We start from the raw sequence: 13,851 nt of genomic DNA on the forward strand, positions 1-13,851 counted from the left end.
ACCCGCCCGTCGCCGGGACGTCCGAGGACACCCGACGTCCTCACGGGACGTCCGTATCCGACCTTCGACCTCCCAACGGCGGACGTCCCGGTCGCCCTTCCCGGTGTCCGACCGGACGTCCTACCGGAGGGGCGCCATAGGAGATGCTCTTAGTTTCACTTTCATCGAAAATTACTACCTCCATCCATAAAAAATATAAAAAATTGCAAATAACACGTATATTAATATGCAATTTGTAAAATAAGAAAAATTGAGAAAAAATATAATAAAAATAGTGATAATGGATTGTGATGTCCATATTTAGAATGATGGGTAAAGTTAGTATTTTTTGAAATTTTTCATATTTAGAATTATTCTAATTTTGGTGGACACCAAAATTGGTAAAATTAGTCTCTTTTTTTGTGGTCGGAGGTAGCACTTTTTTTTTGGAACGACATTTTATTTAATGCTATTCTGTAAATTACTCAATTAAGCCGCCATTTATAGTCTCATTTTGACTCGACATGGATTTTAGGAAATTGTTTGATTTGTGAAAAAAATAGAAAAATGAGTTAGTGAAAAGTGGACCTCACTTTTGTATATCGATTTTACGATAGAATGTGAGTGTAATGAGTTAGGTGAACGGTGGGTCCCCTAACCTAAAATGAAAAAAACAAAAACAAATGAGTCTTTAAATCACATCACGGACATCCCAATAAACAAAAAATATGATATTATTTCGCAGATGGAGGGATTAATTGAAAGGGCATAAGATAAAAGAAAAAAATAAAGTATATAAAATCATATTTAAATTTTGAAAAATATGTCATTTAGAGAAAAAATATTATGTCATTTAGATTGGACGGAGAGAGTCTAATAGAAGATTAGGCCACCCGCAACGCGTCACGCGGGTGGCTCGTAACCCTTCACGCCGGGACGAGACGGCGGCGAGACGCGTTGCAACGTCCCGTCTCGTCCCCAGCACGCCGAGCGCCCCGTCCCGCCGAGACGGATGGCGAGCCGTCTCACCACGCGCCAGCGCGACGTGGCGCGCTCCGGCGCCATGCGTGACGCCCATTCGCCGGCCCGCGAGTGGGCATCGTCACGCTGACGCAATAAATCATTTTTAAAAAATTGAATTTAAAAAAATATTTAAAAAATCCAAAAATTGAATTACCGTTAATATTACCATTTTTTCTTTTTTATTTTATTTTTTATTTTATTTTTTACTCTATAAATACTCCTAATTCATCCTCATTTCATACACAAATACACATCTATTCTTCCCAAATCATCTCCATTTCCTCTCCAATTTTCATCTAACCTCTTATCACAAAATGTCCGGCGACAGAAACTCTGGCGGTGGCGGCTACGGCGGGTTTGACATCAACGCATTCGGCGACTGGGGGGCATGTACAATGTCCTGGGTGGTGGTTCCGGTTCGTCGACGCCGGGCACCCAGGGTTCGTCGACGCCGGGGGGGTACCAACCACCCCATTTTGATGTGGATGCATACGCCCGTCCCTCCTCCCCGAGGTATTCGCAGGGATTATCCCAGATTCGGGAGGATTATTCGGCTGAACCCACTCCGGAAGGAGGCCGAGGTGGTGGAGGCAGCCGAGGCGGTGGAAGCTCCAGGGCGGAGGCGGAGGCGGACGAGGAGGAGGAGGAGGATCTAGGCCGGCATCCGTACAGCCCCAAGGAAACGCTGGTTATGTTCAACGCCTGGATCAACGTCTCGTACGATCCCATCGTCAAGAATCAACAATCTCGGAAGCGTTTCTGGGAAAAGGTCACCGAGGCCTACCACAAGATTAAGCCGAAGGGGTCCCGCCGCCGCACATTTAAGATGCTCCGCGCTCACTTTGACCGAGTCGACAGTGAGGTCAAAAAATTCTGCACCATCTACAAGAGTGAAGCGGCTCATTACCAAAGCGGAGCCACGGGAGCCGACATTCGAAGGTTTGCGAGTCTACTTCGACGACTCCGCCAAACAATTCAAACATGTCGATGTTTGGGAGGTCGTCAAAGACGAGGAAAGGTGGGCCGGCGGTGTCCAGTCCAGCTCGGGCTCGACCTCGAAGCGCACGAAGCACACGGCGGGTGGCCAATACTTGTCTATTGAGGGCGGTTCGGGCAGCGCCGCACAAGAGTTTGCCTCGCAGGAGGTTGAGGGCACGACAGACGATGTCGGGGGTCCTCCCGTGGGCGCCGTCGGGCGCAAGCTAGAGGGAGAAAGGGCCGAGCCGAATCAAGCCAGGCGAGCTCGGCGGCACACTCGAACTCCCTAATGTCCATGTACATGACCACCACAATGGCGGACACTTCCCGCATGACGCCTCCCCAATACCAAGCCTATCTTGCCGAATTGAGTTTATGGCAAGACAACTTGGTATTTCGCCTCCAGGTGGCTTCAGTGCACCTCCACCGCCTTCGGGGGATGATTCGCCGGCGGAGTAGTTTTTTTTATTTTCTATAAAATTGTATTTTAAATTATGTAATTTTTATTTTTTTAGGATTTTAATTATGTGTTTTTTTTTTATTTTTTTGAATTTTAAGTTGTATTTTTATTTTATGTTGTAATTTTATTTTATTTAATGAAGTGTGTTTTTATTAATTGAATTTGTTGGAAATAAAAATAAAAAATGAAATTGAATGAATAGTAATTTAAGAGACGGTTTAGGGACCGATAAGAGATGGAGGGTTGCAGGTTCCGTCCCTTAGTTAAGAGATGGAGTAAAAAAGTACAGTGGGGCCCAAGAATAGTAATTTAAGAGACGGTTAAGGGACGGATTAGAGACAGGGTTGCAGATGACCTTATTATTGTTTTAAATTATACTACCCCATAACCAAAATTTTGCCAACAAAGGCATGATCCGCGGACCGTTGATGGTTTCCGAGTTTTTTGGCATAGACCATTTGCCGAAATCCGTTAGAAATAATTCAGATGTCATTCATCGGTAATTACTAACTACTCTCTTCGTATGATATTAGGGAGTCCCGATTGGTAATTTTAGTTCATCAATGATTAGGAGTGGCAAGTACTCCCTCTGTCCCATAATAGGAGACACATTTTATGAGGGCACGGATTTTAAGAAATGTAAAGAGTAGTGGGTTGAAAAAGTTAGTAAAATATGATATCCATTTTTTTATATTGGTTTTATAATATAATGTGAGTGAAGTGAGTTAGTGGAATGTGAGATATATTTACCATTTATGATAAAAGTAAAATGTGACACTTATTGTGGGATAAACCGAATTAACAGAATGTGACTCGGATGGAGTGACTAATACTCTCTTTGACTAAAAAAATAAGGACATTTGAGACAACACATGATTAATACATTAATTCGTAAAGTAAGAGAGATGACGAGAATGGTAATTAAAATAGTGACAGTGGGAGTGTGGAACCCACATTATTATTAATGTTTAATATTAGGCCATAGTAGTATAAGTTGTAAATGAATTGATGTATATGATGAGTTTGGGAGAGCTTTCCATAAATGGAAATGTGATATTTTTATGGGACGGACGGAAAAAAAGAGTGTCATTATTCTTATGAGACGAGGGAGTACTACTATAAATGTTAAGTAGACATCACATTCCGATAACTCATTTCATCTACATTTCATCTTTTTCACTTATTTTCCTTTATAAAGTAGCAGTATATCTAAAAGCTCATACCAAACTCGACAGGCTCTTAAATGCTGAATGGAAAGACTAATTTTTGTAGTGAGGTAACAAAATGTTACAAATGTAAATTACTACTATTATATGATCCAATTTAACTTGCCACTTAATAACATAAACAGACATGGAAATAGTTAATTAAATTGTTACTCCCTTTATCCATTGTTAATTCAGTACAATAATTTTTATATTTTTCGGAATGTTTCACGCCAATTGAGTCATTTTCCTTTTTGACATATTCTCATATTTTTGTCTCTACTTTTTCATCCATCTTATTTTATTCTTTCCACTTAATTAATAAAACCTTATTTTTCTTAAATCTCGTGTCTAAAAGAAATATCTCATTTAATATGGGTGAAGGGAATAATACGTTATCTGTCTATAAAATAATATCCATATTTCTATTTAGGGTAAATAAATTTTAAAATTATTACAGGTACATTCTACTATAAAATTACAAAGTATTATTCATACTCTATAGAATTTTTCTATCCATTTGTTTCATGTATTTTAAAATTCATATTGATTAAAAGAAGACTTCAAATTTTAGACGAAATGACTAATTTACCAATGGACAATTGGATATGAATGCCATGTAGACTATAGACACGTTAGTCATTCATTATTGGGCAAATAATAAATAATATTGGGAAGACTTTATTTCTGGCAAGTCATTATTGGGGTCGTGGTCTCCTTTTTCTAGAGTTGCTATTCAAAAGCTTGGCCTATTCGATATAAACAAAATCCTAAAAATATAAGAATGCATAAATAGAGACTTTTATTAGGGCATTCTTAACTCTGGTTCGGATCCAGGACCCAAGTCTCATCCACATCATCATTTCCCTAATTTTTTGTGCTAGGTACAAAAAAAAAATTATTTAGGGGTTCGCGTCCAGCCTGAACACCCCTAACTGTAGGTCGGGCCGCAACCAAATGCGTCCAGAGAGCATCCAACGTCGGGCCAGGACGCAATCGGGAGAGGCCATGGGATGAACCTCCGCCCCAAGCGCGGCTCAGACCGCTACCTCCTCCCGTCCAACGCTGCAGGCCGCATGACGGGACCTAGGTGCGGTCCGGTCCGCTGCGTTAAGGATGCTCTTATGCCTCTCTAAAAAGGATAGAAATTTCCTGATCAAACCTGACAGCGAAGGGTTTTGAATAGTACTCACTCCACTCCACCCTATAATAGGGGTTTTGAACAATACTCACTCCGTCCTATAATAGATAACACATTTCATAATGTTATATTCCATTTCGATCCGTCGCACAATAAGAATCACATTTCACTTCTAGCATAACTGGTAAGTAGCTCTCACATTCCACTAACCCACTTCACTCACATTCTGTTATAAAATAAATATAAAAAATTCGACCCCATTTCCATTAGCTTTTCCAACCCACTATTCTTTATAATCTTAAAACTCGTGCCCACACAAAATGTGACTCCTATTGTGGGATGTAGGGAGTATTGTTTTATGTGTTAAATGGAGAGAGAAATAGTATATTTATATTAATGTGTGAGTGAACTTTTCTCGAAAAATGGTACATGACATATTTTATGAGAAACTAAAAAGAAAAAGTGCGACATCTATTATGAGCAGGAGAAAGTAATACTTGTCAACTACCAAAGTACGGATCTGGGGTAATATCTTCATCTGTTACCCTTATTTAACCCAAACCCAGTCAATTTTTAATTAAAATATTCATTTCTCATTCATTCACGTACACAGCTCCAAACTAAATATAATTCTCACTTTGATAAGGCTTATTTCATGCATTGGTTTATGGGTAAAATGTATGCTACTTGATCGGTTTATCGCGCAAAACGAGTGTTAATTGTGCAGAAATGCCGCTTGATCAAGGCAACAAGGCTAAGCTGATCAAGCAAGTATAATCGGCGAAAAATGCCAAATATCTGGGGAAGTTGATCAAGGGGAGTAATCAAGCAGTTAAGGAGGGGACCACTGGGTACCAGAAGAAGGACACGTGAGGAAATGAGATGGATGTGGCTCACCATTCTGTTATCAAGGACGACGTTCTAGAAGGGGACACGTGCTGATATATGAGACGCAAGGACGGAGCTGCGTCACGAATCTGTTACTGAAAAGCGTCGTCATTCTAGAAGGAAGCACGTAGCAATCAATGAATCGCTCACTCTCAGCATGAGCGAATATTCCCTGCCAAGATCGTTATCCAGCTGGAGATCCTGCCGAGCCTATAAATAGAGGATGTGCCACCACAAGAAGGGGATCCACTACTTTACTTTCCGTCTAGTTTAGCTTAGTTCAGTTCTCTAGCTTAGTTCAGTTTTCTAGATAGCTTAGCTTAGCTTAGATAAAGTGTTGCTTAGTTAGAAAGGGCGATTGACGAAGCACTGCATAATACTTGTTATCTGTCAGCGTATTCTCAAGTTTCCCGCCGAGATTCTTCTCGGTTTTACTTGCTTTCTTAATTTCCGAAGTGTTAGCTTAGTTTAAATTTCACTCTGTACTTAGTTTAATTTTAATCAAAGTTGTTTCGTTTTCATCCTCGCATTTACTATTTCGTTTTCGCCTGCAACTCACTTGACCCAGTAGTTAAATTTACCTTGATCAAGTTAGCTAGTTTAAATTCTGCCTAGAGTAAAATCAGTAGTTAAAAACTCCCAAGTTAAAACGTGGCAGCAGCCAACCCCCCTGTTCACTACTCACACACTCGACACACCAACTTCTCTGTGGGATCGACCCCTAACTTGCCGCTTTACTGTTAAAGTTGTGCAAAATTGGGAGTTATAAATTACTTTGGTGGGAAAACGAGCGAAAGCGAGAGATCGACTCGATCAAGTGGCAACGACATTTGCTAACTGATCCAACCGGTTCAGTTATCTTTCCATATAACTTGGTCCGAATTCGCGTTCGACTCTTTTCAAGACCTTCCACACTTCCACTAGGGATCCTAACCCAACTCTCTTTTTACATACTTATAAATATTTTTAATAAATATATAAAATAATATAAATTATAATACTCTTTACATATCATTGAAGATTCCATATCATTAAAGATGACTCACTCTCCTTTTTATTTTGTCCAAATCAAAATGACTTATTATTAAAAATACACACTTTTTTCTCTACTTTAGTCACTTTCTTACTTTACTCCATCCATTTAATACAGAATAAAATCACATAAAATCTCGTAAGGGGATAAATAAATAATTACTAATTCTTCATATAACTAAAGTACAATATAATATTACATTAAAAAAATAAAAAAGTTATTATACGGTAATATCAAAATAACAAATCAATTAATCTATAGATTAAAAGTTAAAAATAAAAGAGAACTAATTCAATAAAAAAAAATACACGGTATAAAAGAGCAAAAGCAAAATAAAAAATATTTAAATGGCAACCAGTAATATGGCGCCACATGTCTGACCCCTCATTTTACTGGATTTGGATCCCTCCGGTGGCAAAATGCATAGAAGGGGATATTGTGCACATCTCCAACATTGATTTGTGAATTAAAAAAAATTGTATAACTTCATACGGAGGGTGATGATGTGCACAGCATCCCTGCGGTACATTTTGTGCAATTTGTCCCAGCAGGGATCCAAGTCCCATTTTTCTTGGGGCGACACTCTCTCTCCGCAGAGGTCTAGAGAGTAGCTCTACTAGAGGGTCACAAACAAAATGTTAATTTTTGATTAAATTATTATAAAATGTTGGCTGTCTCACGTTTGACCGGAAGGGGGTTTCCATCCTTAACTAGCCCGAACTTAGGCCCCAAGTCCCCTCCATATCATCATTCCTTTAAATTTAAGTCATAGGCCAAAACTGGACTCCATCCCGGACCATAGCTATTAAATTGTACTATTCACAACTTCAATCTATTTTACTTGTGAAAATTAAAAACGTTGAACAATTATAATACGCATAAATTCATTTTTAATTCAAAAATAATAAATTATAAACTAAAATATTAAATTAGAACATTAAAAAATGCAAAAAAAATTGCTCTTCTTCTTCCTCTCGCCCCTCTTCAACCTTCTTCAAAATGCAAAACAAAAAAGAGAAAACTGGGTCCGTCGCCCCTCTTCCAAATGCAAAAAATCAGAAATTGAGGCTCCGTCGCCCTCTTCTTCCTCTTCCTTCCTCCCCCTCCTTCAAATGCAAAAGAAACCAGAAATTGGGGCCCGAGACCGGAAAAAGCTCACCTCCAACGCCGGCCAGGCCGGACCCCAGGCTCATCCCCAGGCTGCAACTGCGCTCCCGGGACTGGCCCAGGCCGGGAATTGCTCCCCACCATCGCTGCGTGACGCAGGCCGGGACCCAACTGCGGCCCGGCCCCATGCGTTAAGGATGCTCTAAGAGTCTACTGGTGCATACCCAAAATAAAGGATTACAAGACTTGATCTTGATTAGGATTTACACTTGATACATATCATCAATATCAATATCATCAAATAAAAGTTTGACTAAAGTATGTTTGTTCACTTATCCTATATTTATAGTACTCAAATTTAAACCACTTTCTTCTCAAAGTCGATGTGGGACTAATGATCAACATTAATGGACTCTTATGAAGTGGGTGAGTATATAAAGGAAGCATGATACTTTTGAAATTGAGGGTATTACATAAATCTACTCCAAATTAGTTAAGAATTTTTGCGATTTTTGCCCTGAAATTGGTAAAAAGTTTGGATATCTTATTGCCGGTATTTTGTGGAAGTTCCATTTGTATAAAAGATTTACAATATTTTTATCGAAATAAGGAGTATAAATCTTTGTCCCACATCGGTGATGGATGAGAGAATTCTTAACCACACTCTTCCTAAATATACTCTTTCTTTTCTTACGGCACACACGCAAATTCCCACACTCTTCTGGGATGTAAATATATATGGTGTATTTTCTGTTGTTTTTTTTCCACATACGTAGACAAATACTTTATTATACTACGGAGTATTATATATTGGTTATAGGGAATTCCACAATGACTTACTATTTGGCCATTCAGAAAATCAATTCTCATGGTGGAGCTTTTTACCCGTATTCTGTTACTTGCTCTTCTTTGGTGGGTTAATTGCTCAGCTAACACCGATCGTTCTGCACTTCTAGCCTTAAAAGCCCATATCTCGTCAGATCCCCACAATTTATTGTTGAAAAACTGGACTACCCAAACATCCTTTTGTAACTGGGTTGGAATCACCTGTGATCCACTCAATAGCCGTGTCACCGGGTTGAATCTTTCCAATGTGCAACTCGTTGGCACCATCCCTCCCGAAATTGGAAATCTTTCTTCTCTTATATCTCTGGATATGAATGAAAACTCCTTCTACGGCCCCATTCCTGCCTCCATCTTTAACTTGTCATCCATACAGGTAATCACTCTGAGAGGTAATGCTGCTTTGTCAAGTGAGCTACCAACCGACATGTGCAAACACAGCCTTCACAACCTCAGATTGCTGCGTATTTCCTTCACTAAGTTGTATGGACAAATACCATCGAGCCTGGGCCAATGTTCAAGCCTTGAAAAACTTTCGTTGTACAACAACAGCCTGGTTGGAGAGGTGCCTAAAGAGATTGGGAACTTGACACACCTCACACAGTTATTTCTTGGCTTCAACACTTTAACTGGTATGCATATCTCTGTTTTTTGTTCGAGTTATATGTAAAGTGTCTGCTTCATTATCTAATTCTTTTTGACAAATAAACCTCGGATGTTGGGCGTAGTGGCCATCGGTGGGTGAATGGTGATAAGGAATGGGCGGCTGAGTTTCGCTAGTGGGGTTATCTTTTAGGAATTAATTTGCATATAACATTACTTATTTTTTTTCTCATATATCATACTTTATCAATTTCTCATTAAAACTTAGGTCATCCACAAATTTGAGAGAGTATAAATTTTTATCGATCCATAAATAAACTAAACATTCATATTTTTACGATATTTGATTTGTGTAATAAATTCATATCATATTTAGATTTTGATTTATGAAAGATTGTATATTTCGTAGTATTAAACAACATACTATTAAGGTATCATAAGTATCAAGCGAATTCCTATTGGCCTCCATTGCTGGTGCTCTTATGGTTCTACTACCATAAAGGCATATGCCATAAAATAAAATAAATTACATATATATATTAATATTATTTATGTTTTTCGGTTTTTAGGATTTTTCGATTTTTCGGTTTTGTTCGGGTTTTTCGGTTTTTAAGTTCGGTTTTCGGTTTTTCGGGTTCGGTTCGGTTTGGGTTTTGAACTAAATTTGGCTTTTCGGTTTTGGTTCGGTTTTGGCAAAAAACCGAACCGAAACCCGAATGCTCACCCCTAGTGTCAAGTCAAAAACCAAAAATAAAATTGATTTTAGTGTATTATTGGGGCTAATAGGCTACTCCATTTAAAGTGTTAGTGTACAATTGGAAATAGTTAACATTTTAATTTAGGAAATAGGTGTGCTGACAATTATAGTTACACCTTATATTTTGATTAAGATAACTCAATTTGTTACTCCACAGGTGATATCCCAAAACAGATTTCTCATCTTCACATGTTACAATCATTGTGGATGGAATCAAACAAATTTACTGGACCTTTACCTCCAGACGTTGGGAATTTGACATCCCTTCGAGAGTTGATCCTTTACAATAATAATTTAACAGGTATGTTATATTTTTCTAAAACTTTTCAATCATTGTGGGCTACCATTCAAATATTATTCTTACTAAACTTCTATGAATTATTTATTTCACAGGTAATATTCCTAATCAGATTGGTCATCTTCGTAATTTAGAAACATTAAGCATGGCATCCACCGGGCTTAATGGATCGATTCCAAAAGAGATTGGGAACTTGACGGCCCTTCGTTCTCTATACCTCGATAACAATGTATTGAATGGTATGGATAGTCCTTTTTTTCTAATCATTAGTTGTAATTTTCTTGTTTTTATGTTTTATTCACGATTCTACATTTTTATAGGTGTTATTCCACATGAGATTGGGCAGCTTAACAATTTACTAATTTTGTCCATTGATTCGAACAAGTTGATTGGCACTTTACCGCCAACCTTTTCTAACATGTCTTCTCTGAAGTATATTTCACTAAGTCATAACACACTTAATGGGACATTGCTAAGAGAAATTGGAAACATGAAAGCACTCCAAGAATTATACCTCATCAACAATACTTTGACTGGTGAGATTGTGCAGTTATACACACATTTTTATCATGTTTGACTACTAAAATGACTATTTATTTTCATAATTCAGGTGTGATTCCGGAAGAGATTGGTGGCCTTGACAAATTAGTATCATTATACATGAATGGCAACAAGCTCATCGGCCCTCTGCCTCGAGTCATTTTGAACATGAAATCTCTTGTAGCATTATCTCTCAACAAGAATGCTTTGACTGGTAGGAGTATCTCTTCATATACAAGTGTCACAATGAGTGGAAATATCTAATTAATACCAACTTGATATAAATTTCAGGTATCATTCCAGGAGAATTGTTCACAGCCAATATTAAGAGTGTTGATCTCTCCGATAACCATTTTCAAGGTTCCATACCGCCAGCGATTGGAAGATCCCTCAACTTAACTTATCTCGACTTGGCGAATAACAATCTCTCCCGCCCTATACCTTCCACCATCTGCAATTTGAGATCCCTCCAATTTCTTAACCTATCAAACAACAACCTGCAGGGTGGGCTTCCAAAGTGTTTAGGAGAGCTGACTAAATCCTTGCACGTTCTGCATTTGAAGGAGAATAGCCTTGGTGGCCAAATTCCACCATCATTTTCAAAGGGCTGCGCTCTTGAGTCTCTCAACCTCAACAGCAATAACCTAGAAGGAACGTTGCCGCAAGCCCTTGGAAATTGTGAGAAGCTACAAGTTCTTGATGTTGGAAGCAATGGGATACACGGTGGGTTTCCCTTTTGGACGGAGGATCTTGTCGATCTCCGAGTCCTTATTTTGGAAGAGAATAGATTCAATGGTAGTATTGTTTCACCCATTGCTGATGTTGAGATTAGTAGTGATGCTCCATTTGGAAAGTTGGAAGTGTTTGATGTATCTCAAAATGAGTTCAGTGGGTCCCTACCGACTACATATTTGTCTACCTTCCCAGCCTTGATGAATGGCAAGGAAAATGCGTCGGAAAAGAGTAGCATGTATGAGGAATCAATGGTGTCTGTTTTGAAAGGCTCAGAGCAACCATTATTGGTCAGAATGTTGACTACATTCACCACCATTGACATGGCGGAGAACAAATTCTCCGGAAAGATTCCGGATTCCATAGGGAATCTTAATTCACTCAAGTGCTTGAATTTGTCTCATAACAATCTCACTGGGCAGATACCATCATCCATTGGAAATGTGAAAGCATTGGAATCATTAGACTTGTCTTCAAATCGATTGAATGGTGAGATTCCAAGGCAGTTGACAATGTTGAGTTTTCTTTCTAAGTTAAATCTTTCGATGAATGAGCTTGTTGGAGAGATTCCTCAATCAGGCTGGTTTCGGAAGTTTGATAATAGCTCCTTCATTGGGAATCCGGGGTTGTGTGGATTTCCGCTGACTAAAAAATGCGAGCAAGTTCCCAGGTCGCCTCCTCAAGAACGTGATGATGGTGATCATTCTAAGTTTTCGAATGGATTTAGGTAGCGACCCGTGGTGTTGGGATATGGATGGTTCGTAATAGGAGTTTTGATTGCTTGTTTAATAATGATATGAACCATATTTGTTGTATTAGTCTGTTTGTGTTGTGGATGCGGCAGAATAGTGTGGTAGAACGGTTGTTTTGTGGATGCGGCAGAATAGTGTGGTAGAACGGAGGAGGACATGGATCTTCCACATGAGGAGAAGGAGAAGCTCCATGCTTTGAAAAGAAGCTCGTCATGGAAAGCAATGGATGGAAAGTGGTAGATCCAGCATTCGGAAATGGAAGGGGTGGACATGGCTATTTTTTGGTCTTCGGGGCGACGTCGGAGGCAAACGGGATGAGGCAGACATGGATATTTTACTTTTGGATAAGGGCAAATTAGTCAACCTTTCCAACCCCCCCGATCCGCCACTGGGATACTCCAAATTGGAAAATGATATGCTACATACCTTATGTGAGCTCCTCATGAAAGCACCACTCTCATTTGAAGCACGTTTAGCATTGTTCGTTTCGATTTATATATTTAGTTTGATTCTAATAAGTTAAAAAATGTTATTGAAATTTTTAATTTCACAGAATTCATAAAAATCAAAGCTCGATTTGTTAGTTTATTACTCCCTCCGTCCATGAAAAATAGGGCATTTTCATTTTCTGCACTTATTTTGAAAAAAATGATAATAAATAGTTAAAGTGAAGAGAAAGTAAAGTACGAGAGAAAATAACGTAGAGAAGTCTCTTGTCTATATTATTCTCTCTCTTACATGTGCAGAAAATGAAAGTGCCAATTTTTCGTGGACGGAAGGAGTAATTTATTTGAAATTATAGAGAAAATGAGCAAATCGAGCTTTGATTTTCATGAATTTTGTGAAACTAAAATTTTCAATAACATTTTTATTGTATTAGAATCAAACTAAATATATAAATTGAAACGAACATCGTTAAACGTGCGTCAAACGAAAGTGGTGCTCATATGAGGAGCACACATAAGTTAAGGATAGTGATAAAATGCAAGGGTTTGCATTTGATCACATTCCCATACGATAACGTAGCATATCGCATTCCTCACTCCAAATAATGGAGGCGGAGTTAAAGGTAATTTGCGCTGATTTTTCTTTGCGTATTAGGATTTTGTTTGTTTTTGTGGTTTAAGTGTTGATAATATTTGTGGTTTAAGTGCAAGAGTTCAATGCAAATCCACCTAAAAATGCTAAATGTACAACCTTTAAGCTGGTCTAGACTTTCCTTGTGAAAAATGGAAAAGGGATATATTTTCTCTAGCCCCAATAGATGTCTCATATTTGATCGGGGCGAGTTTTTAAAAATTGCTTGATATTGTGAAGGAAAGTGGTAAAAAAAGTTAATGGAATATGGGTATATTAATTTTATAATAAATGTGAGTATAATGAGTTACTTACTAAAAATAGTAAGAGTAAAATGAAATATTTATTGAGGATCGTCCAAATAAGGAAATATGTGACATTTAATGGGGGCCAAGGGAAGCGACAATTGTTGTGAAGATGAAAGATCTTATGTGC

The 13,851-nt window shown here is 38.4% G+C and overlaps 1 protein-coding gene and 1 long non-coding RNA gene across 4 annotated transcripts; one reads left to right on the forward strand and one right to left on the reverse strand.

Moving 5' to 3' along the window:
- Nucleotides 1-7,580: 7,580 nt before the first annotated feature.
- Nucleotides 7,581-8,793, reverse strand: LOC121765134. Of its 2 annotated transcripts, none has more exons than XR_006042735.1 (2): nucleotides 8,655-8,793; nucleotides 7,581-8,024 (listed from the first exon to the last, which is right to left on the reverse strand). It is a non-coding gene; the product is annotated as an uncharacterized LOC121765134 (long non-coding RNA). The 2 variants fall into 2 exon arrangements; XR_006042736.1 differs by having other exon boundaries at nucleotides 7,581-8,027.
- Nucleotides 8,043-12,930, forward strand: LOC121765133 (receptor-like protein 35). Of its 2 annotated transcripts, XM_042161168.1 has the most exons (6): nucleotides 8,044-9,289; nucleotides 10,175-10,318; nucleotides 10,411-10,554; nucleotides 10,636-10,851; nucleotides 10,926-11,069; nucleotides 11,147-12,930. In XM_042161168.1, exons 1-6 carry the CDS (start codon nucleotides 8,683-8,685, stop codon nucleotides 12,316-12,318), a joined length of 2,427 nt encoding a protein of 808 aa, XP_042017102.1. In that variant the 5' UTR covers nucleotides 8,044-8,682; the 3' UTR covers nucleotides 12,319-12,930. The 2 variants fall into 2 exon arrangements, with proteins under 2 accessions (XP_042017101.1, XP_042017102.1); XM_042161167.1 differs by having other exon boundaries at nucleotides 8,043-9,289; nucleotides 10,411-10,851.
- The last annotated feature ends 921 nt before the right edge of the window (nucleotides 12,931-13,851 follow it).

The sequence above is a fragment of the Salvia splendens genome, chromosome 14 (genome assembly GCF_004379255.2).
Source record: "Salvia splendens isolate huo1 chromosome 14, SspV2, whole genome shotgun sequence".
Classification (NCBI taxonomy): Eukaryota; Viridiplantae; Streptophyta; class Magnoliopsida; order Lamiales; family Lamiaceae; genus Salvia; species Salvia splendens.

What these genes read in the sequence shown, in the direction of transcription:
- LOC121765133 (XM_042161167.1), top strand. Translation starts at nt 8,683, where the DNA reads ATGGTGGAGCTTTTTACCCGTATTCTGTTACTTGCTCTTCTTTGGTGG. An exon ending in TTACAATAATAATTTAACAG is followed by an intron (nt 10,319 to 10,410) that starts GTATGTTATATT and finishes TTTATTTCACAG; the next exon opens with GTAATATTCCTAATCAGATT. An exon ending in CAACAAGAATGCTTTGACTG is followed by an intron (nt 11,070 to 11,146) that starts GTAGGAGTATCT and finishes TATAAATTTCAG; the next exon opens with GTATCATTCCAGGAGAATTG.